The sequence below is a fragment of the Vigna umbellata genome, chromosome 3 (assembly GCF_029865625.1).
Source record: "Vigna umbellata cultivar VRB3 chromosome 3, Vumbellata_1.0, whole genome shotgun sequence".
In the NCBI taxonomy this organism is placed as follows: Eukaryota; Viridiplantae; Streptophyta; class Magnoliopsida; order Fabales; family Fabaceae; genus Vigna; species Vigna umbellata.
This window is the reverse complement of record NC_142167.1, coordinates 41,002,314-41,028,835: the sequence shown is the minus strand read 5'-3', so window position 1 is coordinate 41,028,835 and position 26,522 is coordinate 41,002,314. Positions and strand designations below refer to the sequence as shown.

The 26,522-nt window shown below is 35.6% G+C and overlaps 1 protein-coding gene across 2 annotated transcripts; it reads right to left on the bottom strand.

The window, feature by feature from the left end:
* Nucleotides 1–5,984: 5,984 nt before the first annotated feature.
* LOC124848965 (alpha,alpha-trehalose-phosphate synthase [UDP-forming] 1-like) lies at nucleotides 5,985–26,294 on the bottom strand. 2 transcript variants are annotated; one of them, XM_047326794.2, is made up of 19 exons: nucleotides 26,108–26,294; nucleotides 25,887–25,966; nucleotides 25,072–25,498; nucleotides 23,448–23,545; nucleotides 22,762–23,150; nucleotides 21,619–21,733; nucleotides 21,316–21,417; nucleotides 20,604–20,754; nucleotides 19,905–19,993; nucleotides 17,562–17,610; nucleotides 16,858–16,958; nucleotides 10,950–11,137; nucleotides 10,224–10,341; nucleotides 7,946–8,113; nucleotides 7,750–7,872; nucleotides 7,477–7,570; nucleotides 7,271–7,401; nucleotides 7,072–7,170; nucleotides 5,985–6,620 (listed from the first exon to the last, which is right to left on the bottom strand). In XM_047326794.2, exons 3-19 carry the CDS (start codon nucleotides 25,439–25,441, stop codon nucleotides 6,228–6,230), a joined length of 2,778 nt encoding a protein of 925 aa, XP_047182750.1. In that variant the 5' UTR covers nucleotides 25,442–25,498; nucleotides 25,887–25,966; nucleotides 26,108–26,294; the 3' UTR covers nucleotides 5,985–6,227. The 2 variants fall into 2 exon arrangements, with proteins under 2 accessions (XP_047182750.1, XP_047182749.1); XM_047326793.2 differs by lacking the exon at nucleotides 25,887–25,966.
* Between the last annotated feature and the right edge of the window lie 228 nt (nucleotides 26,295–26,522).

Sequence of the window (26,522 nt, the reverse complement as noted above, 5' to 3'; positions counted from 1 at the left end):
AAAAATAAAAAATATATTTAAAAATATCAAAAAAATCACAAACAAATTGGCACTCCCTTTAACGGTGTTAGTATTGTACTAATAATAAGGACCTAATTGCTTCAATTTTTCAAAAATAGGGATCCAATTGAGACAAAAAAAACTCGAGAGACCGATGTGTTAATATTAAGTTTAATTTTGTTGTTTAATTACGTGTTAGTAAAAGTTCCCTATTTTATTGGGTGAACCAGTCTTTGATATCTAGTTTTTAGGAGTGTTGGTTACTGCTTTTATTTTTCTATTGTAAAGTATGCGTACTTTAAGTTATTCAATTTCATTGTAACGCTTATATAAGCTATCTTTCATTATCAAATAAAAACAAACTCTCTGTTATTTCTTTTTGAGTTGTATATATCCTGAGTTTCAATATTTGGTATCAAAGCTCTACAAGGAGCCTGATACAAAGCGTGAGAAATTAAAAGTGTGAGCATCGTAAACATCCATGTATGAAAGTGTAAAGGATGTCTACCTTAGAGAAATTTGGGTACCCGGACATACTTAGGTTTGATGGTCATTATGATTTTTGGTCCATGACAATTGAAAACTTCCTACGAAGTAAGGAATTGTGGCTGGTCGTAGAAGATGGCGTACCTGTGTTTGAAGCCACACCTATTGAGGCTTAACAAAAAAGTGTGACTGAGGCAACTATAAAAGACCTAAAGGTGAAGAACTACCTGTTCCAGGCCATTGATTGAGAGATTTTGGAAACTATCTTAGACAAGGCAAAAGTGGATGTATCGTGGGAGAGGTCGTGAGAGATAATCGTTAAACAAGCGCTCATTGAATGCTTTCAATGTCACAACCTAGGTCACTTTCAATACGAGTGTCCTGAGATGGCAAAGAAAGCCCACTATGCAACATGTGAAAAAGCGACAAAACCTGAAGAAGAACTCCTACTAGTGGCACATAAGGAGGTAACCCAATCTGCTCATATGGAATACTGGTTTCTGGACTCAAGCTATAGCAACCATATGGCCAGAAATAAACTCTGGTTCACAAAAGTAAAGGAAGAGGACTTTAGTAGAACAGTCAAACTCGAGAACAACACTACAATGGATATCGCTGCAGAAGAAAGCATTCGTGTTCACATTGATGGCACTTTTCACACTATTTAGATGTTTATTATCTTCCTGAGCTTAAGACTAATCTCTTAGGAAAACTCCAAGGGAAAGGGTTAGCTATCTTAATTCAAAATGATACATGTAAAATTTTTCATCTCGAGCGAGGTCTGATTCTTAACACGAACACGAAGGGTAATAAAATGTTCCATTTGTCAGCCTCAATGCCTCCTCAACACTTTAGGTATCTCCAAGCTGAGGACAAATCAGAAAAGGAAATGCATTTGTGGCATAAATGCTTTGGGCATCTTCATTTTCACGGATTAAGCACTCTTGCAAATAAGCAAATGATGATTGGGTTACCACCAATAAAACCTCCTCAAACAATTTTCACTGCTTATCTTATTGGCAAACAACATAGAGATCCTATACCAAAGCAAATTTCATGGAGAGCTTCAACAAAGCTTCAGTTGATTTGCACTGACATCTGCGGTCATATTTCACCAGCTTCACATAGCAACAAACGGTACATTCTAAGCTTTATTGACGATTACTTATGTAAAGCTTGAATTTATTTTGTACATGAAAAGTATGAGACCTTCGCTAATTTCAAAAGTTTGAAAGTTTATGTTGAGAGGAAAGCAAGAGTCTACATCACCTATCTCAGAACAAACCGATGTGGTGAATTCACATCCAAAGAATTTGCATAATTTTGTACTCAACAAGACATTACAAGGAAATTGACGGCAACCTACACCCCTTAACAGAACGGAGTTGCAAAACGCAAAAATCGCACTATGATGAATGTTGTTCATACTGTTTTACATGACAAACATGTGCTCAACCTTTCTGGCCTAAAGCAGTGCGATGATGTATACATGTTCAGAACAAAAGTCCCACTTCTGGCGTTAGTCAACAAACTCCGAAAGAGATGTGGAGCGGCGTCAAACCTTGAGTTGATTATTTTCAAACATTTGGGTGCATTGCTCACATTCATGTTTCAAATAAAAAAGTAGCAAACTTGATAACAAAAGCCAACAATGCATCTTATTGGGAGTAAGTGATGAATCTAAAGCCTACAAATTGTTTGCTCCCATTACAAAAAAAAGTAATTATGAGTAAGGATGTGGTGTTCAAAGAGGACAAAAGTTGGAATTGGAATGAAAATATAGAGGAAAGCTCAACTCTTGACTGGCAAAATGAAGCAACCAACGACAATGATAATACAGAGTCTCCATCAAACGAAATAACATCTAGTGATGTTGATAATCTAGAAATGTTTGAACTCGAATCAACCTCAAATTCTTAACAAAATGATTCCCCAATTGTGTCAAAGCGGCTACAACGGAATGATTAGTGTGGAATAACAAACCAAGAGGGGAGTGAATTGGTTTTTAATAACAATGTGTGCCTTTTAAAATTTCTACTCAATTTAACTTACCAAGCAAATATTAACGATAAATAAAAGAGTAAGGTTGAGAGAAATTTGCACATATAATTTTATCCTGGTTCGGATCTTACCAATCCTACATCCAGTCGCTTATCTCAAATCAAGATAAATAGTTCACTACTCACAAAGCAATTACAAATTACAATCATAAAGAAACAATTTGTAAGAGTTTAGAAACCACCTCTCTTAATACCACAAGACATGAATCTGCACCTCCTTTGAGTCTTCACAAAGGATGAAACACCTCCTTCTAATACTTCACGAAGGATGACTTTCTCTTCCAAGCACTTCCTTAGATGCACCAAGGATGTACCAGCTATTCCTCTATCACCACAATAACACTTCAACAACTCCACAGACAAAAGTTTCTTTAGTTGAGCACGATCACACAATTCTCAATGATTTCTGAGTACTAAAGCACAAGGGAAGAGTTGTTGTTGAAGGAAAATGAGAGCCTATTTATAGACTCAAGCAAAAAATCTTCCGTTTTTTGTTTTCAATCATTTTAACGCTTTTAATCGATTAACATTCTTGTTAATCAATTAAAATAAGTACAATGGCTAGTTTTAACAACGAGAAAACTCCAACAGTCACCTTTAATCGATTAATCCACATTTTAATCGATTAACGCAAGTGTTAATCGATTATTGCAGAGGTAGTTAAAGTTTTTAGCTCTTATATGGATTAATCGATTATCACTAGGTTTAATCGATTAATACGGTACGTTTTTTACTCTAAACAACAAATTTGAAATGTGAAAGTATGTGGAATCAAAACCTACTAAGAACCTAAGTCCTAAACACTTAATTACAATTATTACAAAAGCTTTCTATAAAAATACGAGTCTTCAAAGGATCTTCTTGAAACTTGATATCTCTTGACTTGATTTGGGTATCATCAAAACTTTATCTTCATCATTTTGCTAACAAATTGAAGGAAGAACCACAAGAACATGAAGGCAACCTGTATGTATGTCTGATCACGAAACTCATCTCTCGGTAGACGAAGCAAATTTACTAGCTATGATGATTACAAACTCTAAAGATCCTTAATCCTATGAAGAGGCTTGTAAAAGTCTACAATGGAGGGAAGCTGTGAATGCAAAAATGAAAGCAATTGAAAAGAATCATATGTGGGAACTAGTAGATCCTCCAGAAGGCGTCACAACTATTGGTGTTAAATGGATTTTCAAGACCAAATTCAATGAAAATGGTCACGTTGAAAAGTACAAGGTCGGACTAGTGGCCAAAGGTTATGCTCAAAGGTATGAAGTTGATTATAAAAAAGTATTTGCTTTAGGTTCTAAACTTGACATTGTGAGAATACTACTAGCTTTGGCTGCTCAAAATACATGGGATGTGTTTCAGCTTGATGTAAAAGAGAAATTTGAAAGATGCTTTAGTGAACACACCCTCTTCAAGAGAAGAATTAAAGGTCCTATTCTCATTATCAGTCTTTATGTTGATGATCTGATCTTCACTAGAAATAGTAAATGTTTGGGTGATGAATTCAAAAGCTCAATGAAGAGGGAGTTTGATATAACTGATTTGGGTAAAATGAGATATTTCCTTGACATTGAAGTTATACAAAGTAATACAATAATTCTTATTTGTCAAAGACAATATGCTCGTGATGTGTTAGAACGATTCAACATGACCAAAAGTAACCTTGTATGAAACCCCATCGTATCAGGTACAATATTGTCCAAAGATGATCAAGGTACTATAGTGGATGCCATAAAATTCCAACAAGCAATCGGAAGCCTCATGTATTTAACAATTACTCGACCAGACTTAATGTTTGGAGGAAGCTTAATCAATCGTTACATGGCAAACCCAAAGGAATCACATTAGGCTGTAGTAAAAAGGCTGCTACGATATGTAAAAGGTACCATTAAATATGGCATATTTTATAAAAAAGAAAAGGAGACTGGTTTGACAGCTTATAGTGACACCAACTATGCTGGAGACTTAGATGATAGAAGAAGTACTTCCGACTAAATATTTTTTATCAGAAATGGGGTTGTCTCATTGGCATAAAAAAATAGCCTATGGTAAGTTTATCTACAACCGAGGCTGAATACATTGTTGCAACATTTTGTGCTTGTAAATGGATTTGGATTCGATGAATCTTAGAGCATCTTAGGTCAAAAGAAAAAGAAGCAACATAAATCTTATGTGACAACAATTCCACCATTCAATTATCCAACAATCTTGTCTTTCGTGGATGAAGTAAGCATATTGCAGTGAGATTTCACTTTCTTAGAGACTTAGTACATGACCACATAGTTCGCTTAATTTATTGTTCCTCTAAGAAGCAAGTAGCAGATATAATGAGTAAGACATTAAAGCTTGATCAATTTGAAAGAATCTGACACATGCAGGTTGTAGAAATCACTGAAATAAGCTAAATATAACTATAGCTTACAAGAGGGAATGCTAATATTAAGTTTAAATTTGCTATTTAATTACGTGTTAGTAAAATTAGGTGAACCAGTCTTTGATATCGAGTTTTTAGAAGTGTTGGTTACTGTTGTGCAGTATGCCCACTTTAAGTTTTGCAGTTTCATTGTAAGACTTATATAAGTCAAATTTCATTATCAAATAAAAACAGACTCTCTATTATTTCTTTCTTTTCTAAGCAGTATATATATAGTGAGTTTGAATACAATATACAATATAAAAAAAAAGGATTAGTGGAATGATTAAACCTAAAAAATACCTCTTAATTTGAGTTTGTCTTTAAACACAAGTTGGTTATTCATTTGCTCGTGAGTTTGATTCAAAGTTTGTATCTTCTTACAACCATTAGCCTCTTTCTTTTGAGTTTTGTTCTCTTCCTCAACTTAGGACATTATAAGAATAGATCATATAATACCAAACTATACCGTTTGATTTCATGTCAGAGCAAATTGTCAATCTTAGATTGTCTATTGCATAAAATTGTTAACAAAATTTTGAACATAAATGGATTAGTCAATCCAAAATGGTCTCCTAATGAATTTGATAATCTTAGTAAACTAAATTTAGAACAGTGTTTGTAAAAAGTAAAAATTAGAAAAAAAAAAGAGAATTTGTTGGAGGCAGTTCTAATAAAATGAGAATAAAAACAATTTAAGAAACATTGATTTTCCGGTTCATTCACAAACTTTTTATTGGTTGTTATATAATTATTATTCATTCAATTTTCAAATAAAAATGAATTGATCAAATAAGAATCAATCATCTCATTAAATATCTGACTCATGTCCAAGTGTATATGTATGATATTTCTTTTTATATTTTCTACCTCTTAAAATGTTCCAAACTCTCGAGAAAACATAAATTATCGTCTAAAAATCTATCCAATCTTCCATGTGTATTTCTGTTTTTTATGACTTTATTCTCGTTTCCAGTAGATATTAGTAGTCTTTGGGAATGGGAGTGAAGTGAAGGATGTACCGAATTCGGATTCTTTCTTTACACGCATTCATTCATTCAACAACTAGGAACTGTGGGATGAAGTTCTGATGACTAATATTTTATAAGCAGACTGATGTAAAACACGTATGAGATAAACAGTCTGATTTTCACGCAACAGTTATAAATACACTGAATGTGTGAATGCGTGGAAGAGTGATCGCACTGAATTGGACTCTGCAGAATCCTCCCTGTGCCAAGGTGCAGTATTTTGACTCACTTCTACGTTCGGATAGAAGCATTAGCTAGTTCCTTCAGAAATGAAACAACATCGTCGGATGAATCAAGCGTATACCGAGCATTTGTTCGAGTTCGTCCAATGGAACAAGAGAAGTAATTCTCTTTCTTAAGGTCGAGGACGTTCCATGAAACCTTTTCAGGTGCTGCCCTTCGTGGTGTAATGGAGATATGATTGTTTGATTTCTTCTCAGAATTTGACACTGGTCGTGTTGCCTTATTTTGAGATGACTTTGGTCCGCTCTTAGTTGGTGGTTCCTTCAAACACGGTTTCCTCTCAACAGGAAACTTAACTCCATCTGATGTTACCTTGCTTCGCGGAAGGCCCACACCAATAGAAGGAAGATCTGGCTCAAAAAATGAATAAATATCTTCGTCCTGTTAAAATTAATAATGTCAAATTTGTAGCTCCGAAGTATTCAACTATATATAGTTAAAGGAGATGAAAAATTCTTGCAATTAAAATGGGTAAATACTAACTAGTAGTGCTTTAAAGCTTTCTGTTTGGGATTTCTAAACTAATGCTTTTATAAGACATTGATTAGTCATACCCATTAAAATAATAATCAACTGTACAACATCCTTACAATTAATTGCAAAGAATGAAACAAGAGGGAGTTGCTGAGAGTTGTGGTGTTAGCAACACACTCTCTAACATCAATTATATTGTAGGTTAAAATTTATTGAAACCTATAGAATTAGAAAAGATATTTCAGTAAATAAGTTTAGACCAACAAAAACTTACAATTAATAGTCTACTATAAAGTGTGTTATACTAGTATTTCTTTTTGAGGAAATGTCTAATGGTGCTACAGAAAGTTCAATTTACCTTCCCCAGAAAATGTCCTATGCAAAGAACATAATCAATTGGTGATGTCATTGATTTACTGTGCACTATCTCACCCAAGATGCGGTCAATGGCTGCTCCCTGATCAGGAAAGGAATTTAGAGTAGACATTTAAATACGTATGAAAAATTGCAAATAGGGAATATTACTCAGAGGTCAGTTATTGGAAACAAGAGGTCACCTTCGTAACACCAACAGCTCGCACCTCAACAGATCGGCTCCCTTGAACAACTTCAACTGATGCATTAGAAATTGGACCTGTCCAGAGATGCTGCAGCATGTCCCTTGCTTGAAGCTTTCCAAACTCAACATCTGGTTGAGATCACAAGATAAGTAACCAAAAAGGAAGCTGGAAAAGGAAAAATCTTCTTTAAAACATTTTAGCACCTGCATATTTGTAATTCCATACAAGTGAAGTTTCTCTTTCTTCATAATCAAAATGTGACCGAGGTGTTCTTTCTGTGAAATACTCAAAAACATGCTGCAATGCAGGACCAGTAACGTCAGTAACCTCAAACTGGCTCTATTTCATTATATTACATCCATAAACTAATTCCATTCATTTCATATCCCTATCTTTGGTGTTATTGAGATAAGAGATGTCGTTTCTAAGAGAGAACATTAAACATCAAATGAATTGAAACATCAAACTGAGAGTACCTTCACACTATCAAGCCATTCCATATTCAGATGCTCTGGCATTGTCGTCATCCACTCACCCTTTGAAGGATGTAAAAACATTCCATTCTCAGCCGCCAACCACATGTCATATTCTTTGAAGTTCTGTTATAGGAAATATGTTAAAAGTGGACTCATAATATTTCACAACGAAAAGAAGCATTGTGCCAAGAATTACATCATCCAGGACTTTTCTACCACTTCCACTGAGCACAACAACTGTGGTATTTGGATCACTGCATAGTGCTGTCAAGGGTTGTCTCAGTTTTGGATGCACCTTAAGTTCCATTTCCTTAATCTGATCACCTGTTTTCTCGACTGGTTCAGTTAAAGTTCCACTGAATCCCTGCAGTGTGTATCACCAGTGTTGAGAGAAAATGTTAATACAAAAATTCATATACGTAAACCAATGCTGGTTAGGATTCATACCAGTGTAACACTGTATAACAAAAAGCATCCAGATTTTTTATGATCATGATTTTGCTTTAGAGGTTGCAAACTCAAACACACACGTACATCATGTTTGTTAGGTATAAACTACTCACGAGCTTTCTGTTAGTTTTTTTGTAGTTTGATTAAGTTTTTGTAGTGTGTTTTTAGTTCCATATTGCTTAGTATTGTGAGATGGTGTTCTTCACTTTGCTATATAAGAAAGCTTATGTAAGGTTTACAAACGCACCAAAACAAATACTTTTTAATGTTGTTTATTTCTCTCTTCTCTCCTTTATTCCCTTGTTCCCAACACTTTCATCTAACCTAATTGCTCAACCATTTTGGATAGTTGGTTCAGGGAAAATTTTGCTGAAATTAGTAGCAAAATTTGAATTCATTTTCCTCTACGACTCTAGGAGAGTCCTATCATGACTGTTCGAGGTCAAGAATGATATTTACTGTCCCAATTTTTTAAAATAAGAAGTTAAATTGGACAAAAGTTTTGTTTTTTTTTTCAATAAAATGGTAGTGGTATGGCATCACAATGTTAATTGTCATCCAACAATTAGCAACAATCTTCTGCCGCACTCTAGTCCATAAAATAGAGGAGCACAAAACCAAGTGGAGATTTTAGACCAAAACCCACAAAGAAACCTGTAACAAGGAAGTTCACATCTATGTTTGGAAAAATAAAAATTTACAAAAAATAGTTATTATAGCACCATGTATAGAACTGTGTACTAATACCAAAATTGGCTTACTTATCCACATAATAGTTCCCTTTCCTAAAGATATAAGTGATACAAATCTCCTTGTCTTTAGTCTTCTCCTTGCAATTAAGCCATCTCTATAAGGCAATCTCCAAGGAACTATAGTTGAATTTTAAGAGCCTGGACAACTAATTGAGAATCACAATCCAACTAAGGCCTAATTGTTCCAACCTCAAGTTCATTGGATCAGAGGTATTGTCTGTTTTGGAGTTCGTAGTTCTATCAAAGTTTTGTCCTTAAAAATTGTTTAGAAGGTTAACGGAAAAAGGTGTATTTAATTTACTTAGTCTCAACTTCTAAGCAATATTAGAGCATACTGGAACACTAAGCATCTTATTGTGAAAGCAATCTAAATTATCAAAATAGCACCCATATGCATACATGGCATCTTGCACCCCAAGGAATTGTGAAAAACTAACCATAAATGGCGCTCTTTTGTCCCTAGATATACCACCATGAGCAACAGTGCCCAAAGAGTCCTTGGCAGCCCCATCATTTTAACCATCCAACAAAAGAGCAAGCTATAAGAGAAGTCTAATAGCAGGGATCCTAATAGGATTCCCTTTCCCAACAAAAACTTTAAGAATGAGGAACTCAGTTATGTTAGATTTCATAGTCCTTAACAATGATTTCCTGCCAAATTTACCTATAAATAAATCCTATTTTTCAGACTTGCATACTTAAGATGCCATTCTCAAAATGGAGTTATGCAATGACTTGCATATTCAGGTAAGTTCCACTACTTATTTTCAATAAAATCAAAGCTTGTAGCTGAATGTTTCATAGAAGACCCCCAGTTCTAGTTTTGGCTTCCAAATGTGCATTTCTTCCTCACCTTCAGATCATTTGCTGTTAGCACCCGCAAAACTTTCAACGGATAAACAAAAGTCTCTAAATCCCTGTATACTAGAAAATTTTCAGAGAGACAAGCACACACACACTTTCCCAAATATGGTTTAAGCACTTCATTCATAAGTGATTGAAAGGAGGAAGGTACATTTCACTGAAGTTTCAAGAGTTCCAGAAATTTTCTTATCCTCTGGACCCTTCTTACTATACCTTGCATAAACCTGTGATTGGGATCTTTACCTATCAAAATATCCTAATCTAGTACAGTTGCACAATAGATTTCACTGCATCTACTCGGCAAATGAAGCACTATCTTATAGAAAACACTCATTAGGAGAAAAAGACAGGAAGGAAACAAAAAAGACTGTATTGAGAGAAGTCTCAAGCTTCATTGAGACATCATACCAATATGAGCAATCGATTAGTTGATTGCTGATAACTTTGAATTGCAGTCTTGGTTGGAAGTTGAGGTGGAACTTGTCTTGTCCTTAGTTGTGCCTCAATAACAGTGTCATTTAGTTCACTGCAAATATTCAAAGATTCATCATATATGGATCTCTCCTAAAAATCAAAGCAAGAGATGCATTAACATATCTCGGTTGATAAATTACAATCGCAAATCATGTCTTTCTAATATTCCTAAAATACTTAGGTAACAAGTAAATAATCATCATATATATGCATGCAATTATCTGTAAATACAATCAGGACTGTGATAAATGCAAACAACGGCAAAGCCCACAGCTGAACCATGCTCATATGTATAAAAGTTGTGCTCTTTAAAAGGATGACTTACATCCATCACAAAATTTCAGGGATTTGAGAATTCAACAAAAAACGAGGGAGATTCCATTCTTTTCGATAAAAAGATGTCGCCTTATTGAAGATAAATGACAAACTCCTATAGAAAAAAAAAAAAAAAGATGTTCAAAATACCAAGGGTTTTCTTAAGAAGGAAATAATAGAAGCTATGAAATGAAATCTTTAAGTATTTAACATTTTGAAAATTAAAAATAGATGTTTAATAGTTTCTTCTTTGAGTAACTAGGATATGTTATAAATGCTACTGTTATTCCTTCATATTTGATTACAGGGCACGAGTTTACAAAATCCAGATACTAACATGCATACCTTACGAAGGTTCCTGCCCATTCTTGAGCAGTGTGGGATTTTACATGAAGAAAATTATGCTTATGTCTCTTTTCTCTTTCTGCAGATGGCATCTTCAGAGCCCTGCCAATTGCAGCCGCAACTTCTGTAATGTTCCAGGGGTTGACAAGAATTGCCCCAGCCCCAAGAGACTGTGCTGCACCGGCAAACTTCAAGAAGTATGCCAAATATCGGGAATCAGATCAACACAATACATATATAGTTAAAACTAGTTAAAGAAGTCAACATGCAAAAATTGATCTATCCATACAACACATGAAAGGTTTCTATAAACCAAGATGGGAACTAAAAATATACGATCTAGACAAGTGTAAAGAAACGAAGCATTGATAACTAACATTATTTAAATCACTTTAAATGGTAGAAGTTTAAGCATGTTCAGAGTTGTATTATAAAATGCTTAATAATGGAAATAAAATAATATTTGATGTTAGATTTTGATTACAATAAGTGTGACTAATGTTAAGAAGTGAATTTTAAAATTAACTCAATTCGATAAAATCAATTTATAAAATGAAGTTTTCACTCACTTATATACTTTAAATTAACTTTATTTCTAGTTGATATGAGAAACTTATTACATGAATAGTATAATACAAGTCGAATTAGTCAAAAACAAAGTACACATAGAAGGGATTGTTAGAATTATTCAAAAACTTTTGCCATTTTAAAAACCTCTCGAAATCAACAATATGAGTTTTAAAACACGTAAGCTTCATCCAAAGGCTTTTTAAAACAAGGGTAGAAAGTGTTTTACATTAGTTCTGTTACGTATCCGAGTCGGAGACGTAATTAAACACAATCACAATAAGTAGAAAAGACAATGATAATTGACGAATGAATCTTTTTATTGATGGTAATATCTGAATAAACAAAAGTAAACAATAATTGGGAGCATAACCTCCGTCAATTATTTAGGAGCATAACCTCCATCACAAGGCAATAATGTCTGTCACAAAACTCAATAATCAAAAGCATACCTTTAACCCTAGACTCTCCCTTTATTTATATTAATTATTTCCTAAATAAAATATTTCTCTAGAATAAAATATTTCCCTAGAATAAAATATTTCCCTAGAATAAAATATGAATATTGTTCTTGTTAAAAATGGAATACAGAAATATGTATTACTTGAGGTCTTAAACACCTCTACACTTACATTTATAGAAAACAAAGTAACTAACCACACTCCTTTCCAACTCACTCTTAGTTGGAACACACTTGAACACAACTCATACACACATAACTCATACACAATAACCAATACTTCTAACACTCCCCCTCAGGCTGGAGCATACAAATTGTATGAACCAAACTTGGAATAATTGAACTCGGTTTTGAACTCGATGATTTGTCTTCAAGAGTGTGAGGCAAACAGAGATGGGTTATCACATGTCAATGAACTAACAACAGCTTTTGAAACTTCAACTTCAAAAGTGGATGAAGGAGAGCAGCGGTGGACAATGACAAATTGCAAGGATTGAATCCCCATCAATGATGGATGAGTGACGGGATCTGCAGTGGCTGAAAGCTATAAAACTGCAGGGACTACACTGAATCTCCATCAATGATGGATGGGTGATGGGATCAACAATAGTAAAAGCTACAAAATTGCAGGGACTACACCCATGCTAAACTGCCATACTTGGTTTGCAGGATGGGTGATGGGATCAACAGTAGTAGTTGAAAGTTACAAAACTACAGGGACTACACCCATGGTGGACTGACATTTCCTTTGCAGTGTTGTCTTGGAACGATACTCCCCCTCAGTGTGAATGGCATGGCGGAAACGGTGAAATTGTTGACTGAGATTGGAAGTATCACAGTTACTGGTTCGAAGATCAAAAAAAGAGACGGCCAGATCCGCTGGTCACCCGTCGAAACTGTGACGGTGGCCGGCGGCGGACAGTGGCTGGCGACGGCGGAGAGGGGCGATTGATTGGGTTGCGACTCACGACGGGGCTGACTGTTACGGAGGGAGTGTCTTTCTAGGGTTCCCAGGAGACTTTAGGTCTCTTTGATTCTGGGTGCTGAGATTTAAGAAGAAGAGAAAATGGATCTTATGAAATTTTTAGGGGCTGCCGGCGGCCATGGTGGTCGGCCGCCGGCAGACAGCAAAGACCACCAGAAGAGATCAGAGAACCTGCTCTTATACCATGTTAAAAATGGAATACATAAATATGTATTACTTGAGGTCTTAAACACCTCTAAACTTACATTTATAGAAAACAAAGTAACTAACCACACTCCTTTCCAACTCACTCTTAGTTGGAACACACGTGAACACAACTCATACACACATAACTCATACACAATAACCAATAATTCTAATAGTTCTAAATAAAATCTTTCCCTAGAATAAAATATTTCCCTAAGATATATTCTTATTTACTATAATTATTTCTAAATATTTCTCGTCTATCCTAACTGTTGTCCCAGTTAGGATAGTCACTCTTCAACCGATCGGGTCCAGCTCTCGTTCGGCTTCGCTTCCCCTACACCCTACCGCTCGGCTCCAGCTCTTCACCGCCTTCCATCATTCGGCCTGACCTTTCCATGCCTTCCACTGCTCGGCTTGACCTCTCCCCGCCTTCCACCGTTCGGCTTGCTTCCCCTTGCCTCCTACCGTTCGACTCCCCCTTGCCTCCTACCGTTCGACTCCCCCTTGCCTCCTACCGTTCGGCCCCCTTTTATCCTATTACCCAGTATCCTATCATTACAGCCCGCTGCAAAACAACCTTGTCCTCAAGGTTGGGAACCAGGGATCTTGATCTCATGGCTCTTCTTCAATTCAGGTCTGGAGGTTTGGGTGGTGTAAATTCCTCCTCGTCCTCCGCCAATATCAGGACTCTCAAACTCCTGTCCGGGCAGTGGTGACAAGGACCGAACGGTCCCCCAAACCTGATACACCTTCCCTCTTCTCTCCGTTTTATGGCTTCTGAATAAAGCATATTCCTGGTGTTTCTCCCATTATTATCACTACCCTCCTTCCGTACGGACCCCACACTCTCGGCGACTCCCGATCGGCCTGGGTTATAGTGATTGGCTTCAGACCGCTCGGTGACGACCAACCGGCTTGGGTTATAACGATTTACTCCAGGCCGTGTCTCCTTACTGTTCGTTCGTTCCAAAGGTGAGGGGTTCTTTGTCACACTCCAATTCTCATCCTTTTTCCTGCCCTGGGCCTCCTCGGCATCCCCTGCAATTCTCATGGCGACCATCAACTCCTGTGGATCAAGTAGTCGGATTTGATCACGGATCCCCACCTGTAAGCTTGCCATAAAATACCCCATCAGTTGTGCTTCGAGTATTGCTTTCGTTTGGCCGACCAAGATTTCGAAATCTTGGATGTATCCTTTCACGGTGCCTGATTGTTTACAGGCCGTCAGTCTCTCGAAGACTGTTCCCTGGTTTCGTCCTGCAAATCGGACCACCATCGCCTCCTTTAGTCTTGTCCACGAACGGTTCCTGGACTTCTCCCTCTAGAATCTGAACCAGTGTCCAGCAATTCCCTCCATGCTGATATAGGATAGGCACAACTTCTCTTCCTCCGATACTCCTTGTAGTTCAAAAAAAGTTTCCGCTCTATTGATCCAATTCAACGGATCAATTCCTTCAAAAACGGGTAAATCTACCCTTTTCCTCCAATTCAGCTGCTCCTCTCGGTGTCCACCCTCTGGCCCGCCACCATCTCTCTCACCCTCCTCATCCTTTCTCCCGTTGATAGACCCCTAACTTCCATCCGAATTTCCTTCATGTTGTCGACCTCGCTCTCCTATCACCTTCACCAGTTCTTGGACTGCCGCCTCCAATCCTCCCATGGAGATTTCTATGACCTCCAATTTCCCTTCAATTGCATTCACTCTTCCCTCCATGATGTCTTTCCTCCTCTCACAGTATCTGCAGGTCAGACCAATTGTTACGTATCCGAGTCGGAGACGTAATTAAGCACGATCACAATAGGTAGAAAAGACAATGAACGAATGAATCTCTTTTATTGATGGTAATATCTGAATAAACAAAAGTAAACAATAATTGGGAGCATAACCTTCGTCAATTATTTGGGAGCATAACCTCCCTCACAAGACAATAATGTCTGTCAAAACTCAATAATTAGAAGCATACCTTTAACCCTAGACTCTCCCTTTATTTATATTAATTATTTCCTAAATAAAATATTTCCCTAGAATAAAATATGAATATTGTTCTAAATAAAATATTTCCCTAGAATAAAATCTTTCTCTAGAATAAAATATGAATATTGTTCTAAATAAAATATTTTCCTAAGATATATTCTTATTTACTATAATTATTTCTAAATATTTCCCGCCTATCCTAACTGTTGTCCCAGTTAGGATAGTCACTCTTCAACCGGGTCCAGTTCCCATTCGGCTTCGCTTCCCCTACACCCTACCGTTCGGCTCCAGTTCTTCACCGCCTTCCATCGTTCGGCCTGACCTTTCCATGCCTTCCACCGTTTGGCTTGACCTCTCCCCGCCTTCCACCGTTCAGCTTGCTTCCCCTTGCCTCCTACCATTCGACTCCCACTTGCCTCCTACCGTTCGGCCCCCTTCTATCCTATTACCTAGTATCCTATCAAGTTCCCTCAAATTGAATTTAGTCTGATTCTCCTTTAACATAACAAAGGTTCCATTAATCAAAATCGATTATAAAACAAGTATTACAACAAATATTCTCTATATAACTCCTAGATACCCATAATCTTTACAAAAAATCGTTTTCCAACTATTCTTTAATATTAAGTCACTTGACTTTCACGAACTTAGTTTTATAGAGTATACAATTCACAACGAGAGGATACACAATTAAGCACAGAACTCTTATGCTAAGGCAAAAGTTGTGAACTCAAGCTATAATAAGGTTTTCATCTAGATGAGTTATTGGACACAAAGTGTTGCAGAAAGTTTCTAAGAGATTTTTCTTTCAATCTTGCCCTTCTTGTCTCTTATATTTTGTTCATTCTTCTATATTTTTCTACTTCTAGTGAAGATTCCTTATATAGTACTGAAAAAGAGGACAGTGGGGATCAACAACTTTTGCTTTTTCAAACTTTTGAATTGGTACTCTGAAAAAAAAATAGAGAAACTAATAGTGGATGTCCATTCTAGCCAGGTTGCAAAGCTCATTTCCACTATCTTGTAGTATAATGATCATGTCAGAGCATATATCCAATTTGCAATATGCATGTTGTTTTGTACTTCTAACTTGTTGGCTGAGGAAGTTGCATGATTCTCTGTGCTCTCAGTACTGAACATCTTCCGTCCATGTTTTGTTATGTATTATTATTTTCAAAACATAGAAAGTCCGAAGGGTTAGACATCCAAATGACTTCGTGTAACAATTTTTTCCTTGGTTTTTCACTCTTCTCTTTAAAAGGATCGTGTTCAACAAACTAAAGATAACTGAAGTTAGAAGCAAATTATACATTCGTTTTCCTGTAGGAGAGGGTTGTTAAGGACCAATTCTTCTAAAAATGTACGCCACTACGTGAGGGCTTAAGATTGATTTTATAACTCTTAGAAAATTCAACACACGTACTCATTCTACCATGTGGGTAAAAGCAACTTCCCTTTGGAAGAATGGAGGTAGCCAGGATTCAAATCTTGACCACTTAGTCATAGCAGCACTCATACGATGTTAAGAACTAACGCTCCAAAAAATTCAAACTGTTTAGACTAAGCGTCAGTCTCATATCTATAAAATGGAGCGCTATCAGCAGTTTTATTATCAGGACCAACACTTCCAACTTTCGACTTTATTTTCTCATCATTCAATGACTCAACCTTGACAAAGCCTGAATTGACAGAGAAATAAAACATAAATACACAAGCAAGTTTCTACACTTACTTCACTAAGAATGAGAACCCCTTTCTTTTTTTCCTGGCAGGCCACAAATTCATAGCTGACAAGATTCATTCCATCCCTCAAAGAAGTGACTAGTGCTACATCTGGGTAAGAAATAGCGAGTATAAATACAAAATTAGCATAAAAGTTACAATATAATATATACTGATTACCACAAAAAAAAAACAATAAAATTTAATGCTCCGAAGACAATCAAGAATTCAAGAAAATGAGTTATGAAGTATTATCATACACGAGGAAGTGTCCCAGACGCATCGAACATGTTTTCACCATTACAACTCTAACAAATTTTCTTATTTTCAAAATTTTTAGATTGTCACCCCAAAATTTTCAAATCAACTCTAACAAATAATAAAACAATTTTCTATATAGACAATTTTCTTATTGTTGGAGTTGTCTTACCTTTTGCTATATAGAGAAATTTATACATAATAGACGAAAAAGGGAGGAAAAATGTACACAGCATTCAGTGCAAACTTCAAAACTAATTTTCTCTTTAATTTCATAATATACAAAAAGCTCTAAGAGTCATTTCTAAGAGCACGCTGGAAAATACTTCAAATTTTAGATATAGAACTTTAAGCATAATAAATAAGTACACGCTAACATCTGACATGTTCACAAAAGAAGTTATTCGCAGAATAGCTGGCAATCAAATTAAAGAAAATGTAAAAGCACAAATTTACCAGTAACAGCGTACAAAGCACATAGTTGATAAAAGTCAAGTGAGCGATCCTGTTGTGACAATAAAATTGTAAGATTATCAAGCATAGAAAATTCTTCAACCAGTTCAATATTAATAATAAGAGGTGTAGACTAATGATTAATCATAAGAATAAGCATTAAAACTATCAAATCACGTTTAGAAATTCAATGGAATTATAACATTAGAAAAAAAATATAATAAATAAAAAGACTCACAAATATGGGAGAGATAGTAAATGGAAATCAGACCAACGCCCCTTCCCCCTATTTTCCCTCTTCTATCTAATTGCATAAAAATTACAAAATCATACTTTCAGAAAATAAAAAGTGAAATTTTACATACACAGCAACAGTTGATTGTTATGGGGATGGCAGTTTCTGAAGGATAGTTGTGTAGGATAGAACACTATATTTCTGTGTAGGTGTGCTTAGCATTGCGCTTTTTTTATTTCATTCTGACAAGCCAAGAAAGACCAGTGCAGAGGACGAATTTCTTGAGTATTTCTTGGTCAGGTTGCGTCCGGACATTTGGAGCCAAATCTCCCCACACGTCCGGACATTTGGATGCAAGTAATGGAGGTAGTTCGCGACATTGAAGAAGTCATGAAACAAGTTTGAAGGTTTCTTTTGTATAGACGGAGTACGAGGTTTTGTTTCAGGTATAAGGGGACAACAAGTTTGTATTTAAAGTAGGGGCATTTGGTGGCAGCAATAGTACCCATGCGTCCACTAGTGGGACTGGAAATCAACAAGGAGAGACCAAGATATCTTCTACATCATTTGCTGCCAAACCCTGTTCATAGGGTGTTAGAGTCTGTTTTTTTAGTAGTTAACTGTGGACAACTAACTATTTGTTAACTAACTCTTTAAATAGTTAGTCCAGGCCTGATGAAAGGGATTTTTGGAAAAACAATTGTAATTCTTCTTCTCTGTTTTCTATTCCTATAATCAAGAAGTCTCAAAGTTCTTTCTTTCATAGAATTTCCTGCAATTTTGGAGGCCAAATACCAGTGGATGGGTCTGTTTATGTGTTCTGCGGCTGGGCTAACCGAGCCTCAAACCATGAAGCTTATAAGTGAACGAACAAGAGGCAATGATCTTGGTTGAAAGTAGAGGAGCCTATCCAGTACATTGGTACAAAAGTTGGTCCTCGGTGTAGATCCCACAAAGCCCAATCATCTCAGAATAGGAGATGGTAATCGCAAGTCCACTGAAATATGTTGGGAGCTTTTTTTATCTGCACGCAGTTCGGAGCTTATCCACTGGACGGAGATTTCCTATTTTTTTACTTGAGACAAGTGGATTTTTTGGGAGTTGTGTGGCTGGTAATCCTGGGGGAATTAAAATGAATTGGAGGACCCTAAGTATGTCATTTGTCCATCAAGGCAAGAATGTTGCAATTCTGGGAGATCCTAACTTGTCTAAGGCAGTGATTACTTTGAAAACACTGCAGAAACTAGTTACTGAGGAAGTTGAGATGATGGACATGCTGTGGAAAATTGAAAGATATTATGTGGAACACAATGATTTAACACTAACCAAGAAGGAAAACTATGGAAAATGCTAACAGAGTTCGCTAAAGTTTTTCAAGATTCCATTCAAAATTGGGATATATCCAATTAACGTGAGATGTTCTCATCAGGAATTATCAGGCCAAGCAATGGCCCTTATTCCAACTCAGTAATCTTGGTGAAAAAGAAAGACGGAAGATGATGATTCTGTGAATTATTAGGCTCTAAATAAGGCTACAGTCCCAGACAAGTTTTCAATTACTAACATAGAGGAGTTGCTAGATGAATTAAGTGAAGCCACGTACTTCTCTAAAATAGATATAAAGGCAAGTTATCACCAAATCAAAATGCATGAACATGATGTTCTAAAAACAATCTTCAGAACTCACCAAGGACATTATCAGTCTCCAGTGATGTCATTTGGGTTAACAAATGCCCTCCGCCACTTTTCAATGCACTATGAAGGCGACACTTAAATTGTTCTTTGTAAGTATGTGTTATAATTCTTATGTGGCATTTTGGTCTATAGGAAATCTTGAGAAGATAATTTGGATCACTTGAGACAAGTATTATACACGCTCTTTGAACATTCTTTCTTTGCAAATTTTAAAACAATGTTCTGTTTTCTTTCTTTTGATTGCGACTTTTCCTAGCAGGTTCTATTTTCCTTACATTAGAAAGAAGATCCCACATGAAGGACAGCTGAGTTAGGTAAGTCAAGAAAAGAAAGAAAGGAGTATCCTTGTACTGTTTGTGGTGGTGACTCGGCAATAATACAATTTCAAAAAAATTATAACTACGTTAAGAACGCACCAAGTGATGTATAGGAACCGTAGTCAACGTTCCAAATCTGCCATTGATGCGTCCAACTATTTCATGAACCTGGCTTGTAAGCTTTTGATCTAAATAAAGAAGAAAAAAAATTGATCAGTCATGATACCAAAGCATTATAACCTACCAAATCGAAAATGTGTAGAAAAATTAGTAAATGATGTTTGGCGTGCCAATGTGTATGTTCCCCAAACTAGGCCTTCCAAACAAATTGAATGAGGAAAGAGACGAGTAAAACTCGGTATCCCAGGTATGAACATTAAGAATGAAGTGTAAAGTGAATGTGGCATAATAATAGCGCAATGAACTTAATATAATGATCATGACTTAGTATTCGACAAAATATTTATTTCATTGTCAAAGATTGATACATATAAAACAGAGACAAAACTGCAGAATAATGTATAGATCTCAGATGATTTGCATTAATGTTGGCAACTTAAAGTAGAAAACCATTTATTTTTGTCCAACATAAGATTCTAGAAAGTACAAGTACAAATAAGGGTATAATAGAAAACATTATAACTTTTATTTTTAAACGAAATGACAACTTCCTTGTATTTTTAGAAGACATTATCTTCCATTTGTTGAAACAAAGATAATTTGAAAGTGAGCAGCCTTTTTTAAAGAAACTATACCAAAGAAGCCACAAGAACAAATAAAATCATGTGAGTAGCATACACTCAGGAACATCTGTTCTTGTCGGGACAGCGATTTGTAGTAGAACAACTTTATCACGCCAATAAGGATCTTCTTCCAAAAATTTTTCAAATGCTAGAATTTTCTGCGGGATTCCTTTAATCATATCAAGGCGATCAACACCTAACATTACCTGTCAAGGCATGAAAAAGGTTGTAACAATTCAATTAATAGAACCGAATCAAATAAGCACTTAGATCATATAAAGAAAAAAAAAAGTGTTTGTCATGCGTTCATGGCACTGCATGCCAAACAAATACTTATACCGTGAAATTCTGAAAGCAACATCTTCATTGGGTCAATCCTAAATTAAGTCCCCCACTACGAGAACAATGTGGTAAAATGAACATCGCATGAAACAAATACTAGAACAAATACTTATTGTCATTGATCTTCAATATAACGTAATCAGAACAGTTACCACTACTAGAAAAAATAATTATACTTCCTAAAAAAATAAGAAAGAAAATCAATAGCATGGTAACTGCTTTGATTATGTTTTATTGAAAATTTATGATACATTGATATTTCAATTTGGGTGACACATATCCTTTATCTGATGCATTAGGATACTTTATCGATATAATCTATAAAACAGTAAAACTTTTATAATAACACTAATTTATTATTACAAGGAACAAGTAAAAAAGTTATTAGATATAAAGAAGTGTTTGCTACAAAGTTAGAGAAGCACCTTTCTGCCTTTAAATCTTTCTTGTAGTTCTTTGATGTGATCTTGTACTGCGGGAAGGTCAAGAGCTCGTATAAATCGTTCCGAGTCTATCCCAATTGGAAACTGGCATTCAAGAGAACAGAGTCAAATTAGAAATTTGAATTTTAAGTTCGACATCGTAATAGATTAAATACTGAATTTCATATAAAAAGTTTCTTCTTCCGGTCCTCCTCTTTTAATAGGTAAAGTTAGGAGCAAATTTTTAAACAACTGTTCAAATGACAAAGCAAGAGTTAGCTTGTGGACAAATTTTGTATCACATACTGCAGCAACTCGAGTTAGCTTCCCTTGATACTCAACCCCATAAGGTGTACCTTCAAGTCCAAGGATGCGAGTACAGGCACTAACAAAATGTCTTGCATAATCGTAGGTGTGAAAACTGCAAGAAAAATCAAATCAAAACAATAAAAAAAAATGAAAATGATTAAACCGAACCGAATATAAACAAAGAAAATTCCAAATTAAGAATCTAAAAGAAACATACTGTTAAACTAGATGGAAAATTTTAGCCGAGTAAACTTGAAGTATAGCCCCATACTTCCATGATTTGCATGACTAAGGTAATAATACTCCTAACAGTTCAAATCTTATCAAAATTTTATCATGATAAATGGCTTCATGATATGTATTCATATGTAATCTCTTTCCTGCGTTATGCTTATAGTGGGTTGGTGTAATACTCTCAAATTCCGTTTAGACACACTTTTGTTTAAGCATGGTCCTCTATATCCACTACCAGGACTATCAACCCTCTCCAATAAAATGATTTGCAGTCACTTTGACCAGTGGTTTGTCGACCCTTCCACAAGGACTGATAACATTTAGACAGCAGTCAGTAGTTTTAGCCAATTGGGGTTAGGGGTTACAGTCAGGTGACTGCAGTTGTTACTTTCATGTATGTAAGCTGATTAGACAAAGGAAATTGTTAATATCCAGTTTCATGGAAAACACAAATATATAATAATGTTGATTCCCAAAATTTGCTTATATGAAATAGATTCATGGAAGCTAGAAGGTACTGAAGATATTTGCGAGAATCAAAAGGAGGAAATCAAGTACTCCTCTTTATAGATGAGATGTACTAAGGCATAGCACCAAACATTTATAACACGATCCTTTATATATTTAGTTTAGGAAACAGGATTTCCTATCAAGTGCAGGTTTGCCAGCCAATGGTTAATGGCAAATTCGATATACTAAACTAGTGGTTTATTATAACTTGCCCAAAAACAGTCAATACATGGTAAACATTTACAGGTTGAGTCTAATGACAGCATCTTATATATCCACCCAAATTTTCAAAAAGTCCCCTGAAACAATTTTATTATCAAAGCACGTGCCCGTATCAAATTAATAATAATGATACCAGAGGATGACTGCTAAATGGAGGAGCCAGTTAGGACTTACCCAACTAAATCAGCAGCGAGAACGGAATGCAGGAGCTCTGAACGAGATGGCAGTGTCCTGTGAATTTCAGAAGAAGGGAAAGGGGTGTGGAGAAACCATCCAACTTTCATTTTTTTGTTATGTTTCTTTAGGCATTTTGGAAGGAACATAAGATGGTAATCATGGCACCAAACAACATCACCCTCTTCATAGTGCTTGTTCACAACATCAGCAAACATCTGATTTGCTTTCTCATACGCCTCAAACTGAGACTGAAAACTGCGTGTGGTGGCAAGGCGGTCTTCTTGTGGAAGTCCAAGGTAGTGGAAAAGGGGCCACAATATATTGTTGCAATAGCCATTATAATACTGATGAACAATCTCTTCGTCAAGAAATACAGGGATACACCTCTGCAACGCACAACAATTTTCATGAATTATTTACCACATTTTCTTCCACTGAATATAGTATACGCGGGAAAAAACGACGGGAACATGTGGCATGTTAATAAGTGTTTAATTTCTGTCTGTATAAAACAACTAGAACTAATTAAGAATTATGATACCTACAACTTTTAAATTTACGCTCTCTATATTGCCAACATGAACTAATTTTTGTAACAATAAAGAAACTCATAAAAATTGAAGATATACAAAACTATTTACAGCAACATAGCACTCAATTAACTGAGTTATTTAACCATATACCTTTTCAGCCAAAGCTTTAGTAAGTGCCTTCTGTCCAATCTCATCTGGCACGTTCACTCCAGCCCAACCTATCCACCTTGCCTCAAACTCCTTCACACCTTTGTAAAAGAACATAATCATGTTAGAGCAGATGAAGACGGTAACTAGCTTAGTCATACATAGTAATTTAATATTCTTTTCTCTCTAAATCTCATTCAAATAATTAAAAGAAATTGCATAAATGTAATCATTAAATAAATTATTTTTAGAACTTAATTAGATTGCACTAACTCTATAGAAGATGTTTAGACTATCGTTAAATCATATAATAACACGTATAAAACAAAATCGCCGATAAAAAAAATGTATAAAACAAAATCAGTTTAAAAATCATTAATGTTAGAAGCCAGTCCAAACTCTTACTTTAATACAAGTTTAAATAAATTTCACATTCAACGTAAGCTGTAAACTTTTTCTCCAAACTACCAATTATTTCAAAAGGTAAACACGGGCGCAAAGGTATGACCGTACACCGCCCACCACACTGATACATTTAGTCCTACGACTTGAAAAGCCGTCACAAATTTGGAAGGAAAAAAGAAATACTATCATGAGATGGTTTAACAATTATTTTAATAATATTTTAATAATAGATTATATTTCATTATTTTATTAATCTTTAAAACGAACTTATTGCAAAATAAGTTGTGAGATGTGGTAAATATGATAGAGATGAGATAAATATGATAGGAAGAAAACTCTCGATTAAAAAAAACTGGAAAAAGTTTACTTCCTTTTAATTTAATAACCTTGACTTATGGTTTTGTTACTCTTTTTAAAAAATAACAAATAGTGAAATAAATATTTAAAAGTAGATATCAATAATAAGTAATATTTATATATATAAAAAGATAGAAATGATTGTTGGAAATTTTTGTCACGTTAAATTCTCTAAAATTTTGTCTTTAATTTATATATAAACTAATTTTGATTTTAGAAAAAACTACTTTCATAGAGAACTCTTGAACTACTTTTTGGTAAAAAGAAAAGGGTGGAAAATATGTTGGATGAAAATGATTAAAAGCAAAATTAACATTAAGATATTTGATTGAGTATAAAAATAAAAATACAAGAACTGGGGGCATGAATTCTCTCTAATCAAGAAAAAAAAAATATCAAGAGTAGAGAGTTTTAAAATTTCACGATCCATCAATGTTTTTCTATACTTTTTATATTAAAATTATTAAATAAAATAACTAAATGAAGGCTGAGATGTCATCCCATTCTATAAAAAAGTACAAATACTATAACAATCCCATCATTTATAAAATTATTCTTTTCCTCCCTTAAATGTATTGATAATCAAATAACCAAATAAGTACCAACATATGACCTCTACTCAATCCCTCCCTTTCAGTAAGGTTCTTGTGAATGGAATAAATATGTTTGGAAATCACGATTTCATTAATTACTTGAAAATACTGGTACAGCCAAACAAGTTATAATGCTTTTCCCCATATCCTATTATATCACCCAAAAAAAAGTTATTAATTAATCTGAGATTTTGCTACCTTAGCCCTCTCTCTTCCAACTGAAAATAAAACACACAAACAGCATGATGATAATCATGGTGACAGCCACTTACCTAACAACGCGCTGACGAGACCACCGGCACTTATCTCCAACGACCACGCGTCCTCGCCTTTCCTTACCGCCGACACCGGCAACCTATTAGCAACCACCAACAGCCTCTGCCTAAACGGCTTCGTTTCATGCCTCTCTTCCCCCACCCCTTTCCTCACCCTACTCCCTTCAACACCATCACCCGCGTCGCTCACTTCTTCCCTCAAACGCGCCTTCTCCTTCTCGAAAGCCTCACCACTGCTCCCATTGACCTCATTCCCCTCCTTCAATTGAATCACTCTCCCACTCTTCCTAAGCTCTCTCTCTCTGAGAAGCCGTTCCACACGCCCCGGTATTTGGTTCGAGTTTCCGGGGTACTTGTTCCCAGGCATACGCTCGTTCTTCCTACACACACCAGGCTTCAATAATCAACAGCAGTTTCTTCCAACCTGCATTCAAAAACACGCTCCATCAACAACACTGAACACAAAACAAAAATCCAGCAAACAAACAAACGTAAAACAATACCAAACAGGATGTGCTCAATCACAAACAACCAATTTGTTGTGTCCAACGCGTTGGAGATTTTTCACACTCGAAATATCTATTTCAGTAAAACAGAGTTGACAGAGGAGTTTAATGTAAACGAATGCAGCAACCACATTGCATGGAGTAAAACAAAATTGCGAACATTCAGAAGCAGTTTTCGAGCGTTTTTTTTCTTTTTTGGCTGACATTCTTCTCTGAACTCTAGGTTTTCTTTTCCATAATGCAAATGCTCATTAACAGAATTATCAATTATCAAATACAAAGAAACTATACAAAATTGATACTCACCGATTAGAATTTAACGGTATAACCGAATCAAAGGTTTAGTTCGAACATAAATTTCTCTGGAAGAAAGTAAGAGTTGCGTTCTACACGAACAACGGCGTAAGCATGTGAGAAACTGAGATATGAAGCTTTCTTATGATGAAAACGATGCGAAAATAAGAACGCAGAGAAAAAGCTGTGATGAACATAGAAAGAAAAAGTTTGAACGGCAATTGAAGAGTAACCTCGGTCCGTGAGGTAGCGTTGAGGAGAAGCAAAAGACAGAGAATCCTGTCCGCGAAATCTTTGGGAAGTGTTTGGACAGCGAGTTAACAGCTGTGTATGAAGAGGTGGGAAGTGAGTGGAAAATTTTGAAGAATCTGAATGACAAAGAATGTTGAAGTTAATGGCCTCACTTAGAAGAAAAGAAAGCGGAATAGTGGAATCCCCGTGTAAGTTTCATAAGCCACTTTAAAACGCCCCGCCCATGCAGGTAAACACATATAAACAGAAGCAGAGTTCAAAATCGGAGCCAAAACTCATTTTTTACAAGTTCAAAATTATGTAAATTTGGTAACCAGAATTTTTGAAGATGAAATCTAGGCGTGATTTTCTTTTAGAAGTTTATAGTTGTGAAATATATTATCTTTTATTTTATAT

Bases quoted from the DNA above. Each gene is read 5' to 3' on its own strand.
- LOC124848965 (XM_047326794.2), bottom strand. From the start codon at position 25,441: ATGCCTGGGAACAAGTACCCCGGAAACTCGAACCAAATACCGGGGCGT. The intron at 21,734-22,761 runs GTAAGTCCTAAC...TTTTTCTTGCAG, and splicing joins CTCGCTGCTGATTTAGTTGG to TTTTCACACCTACGATTATG. The intron at 20,755-21,315 runs GTGCTTCTCTAA...ATGCCTTGACAG, and splicing joins AAAGATTTAAAGGCAGAAAG to GTAATGTTAGGTGTTGATCG.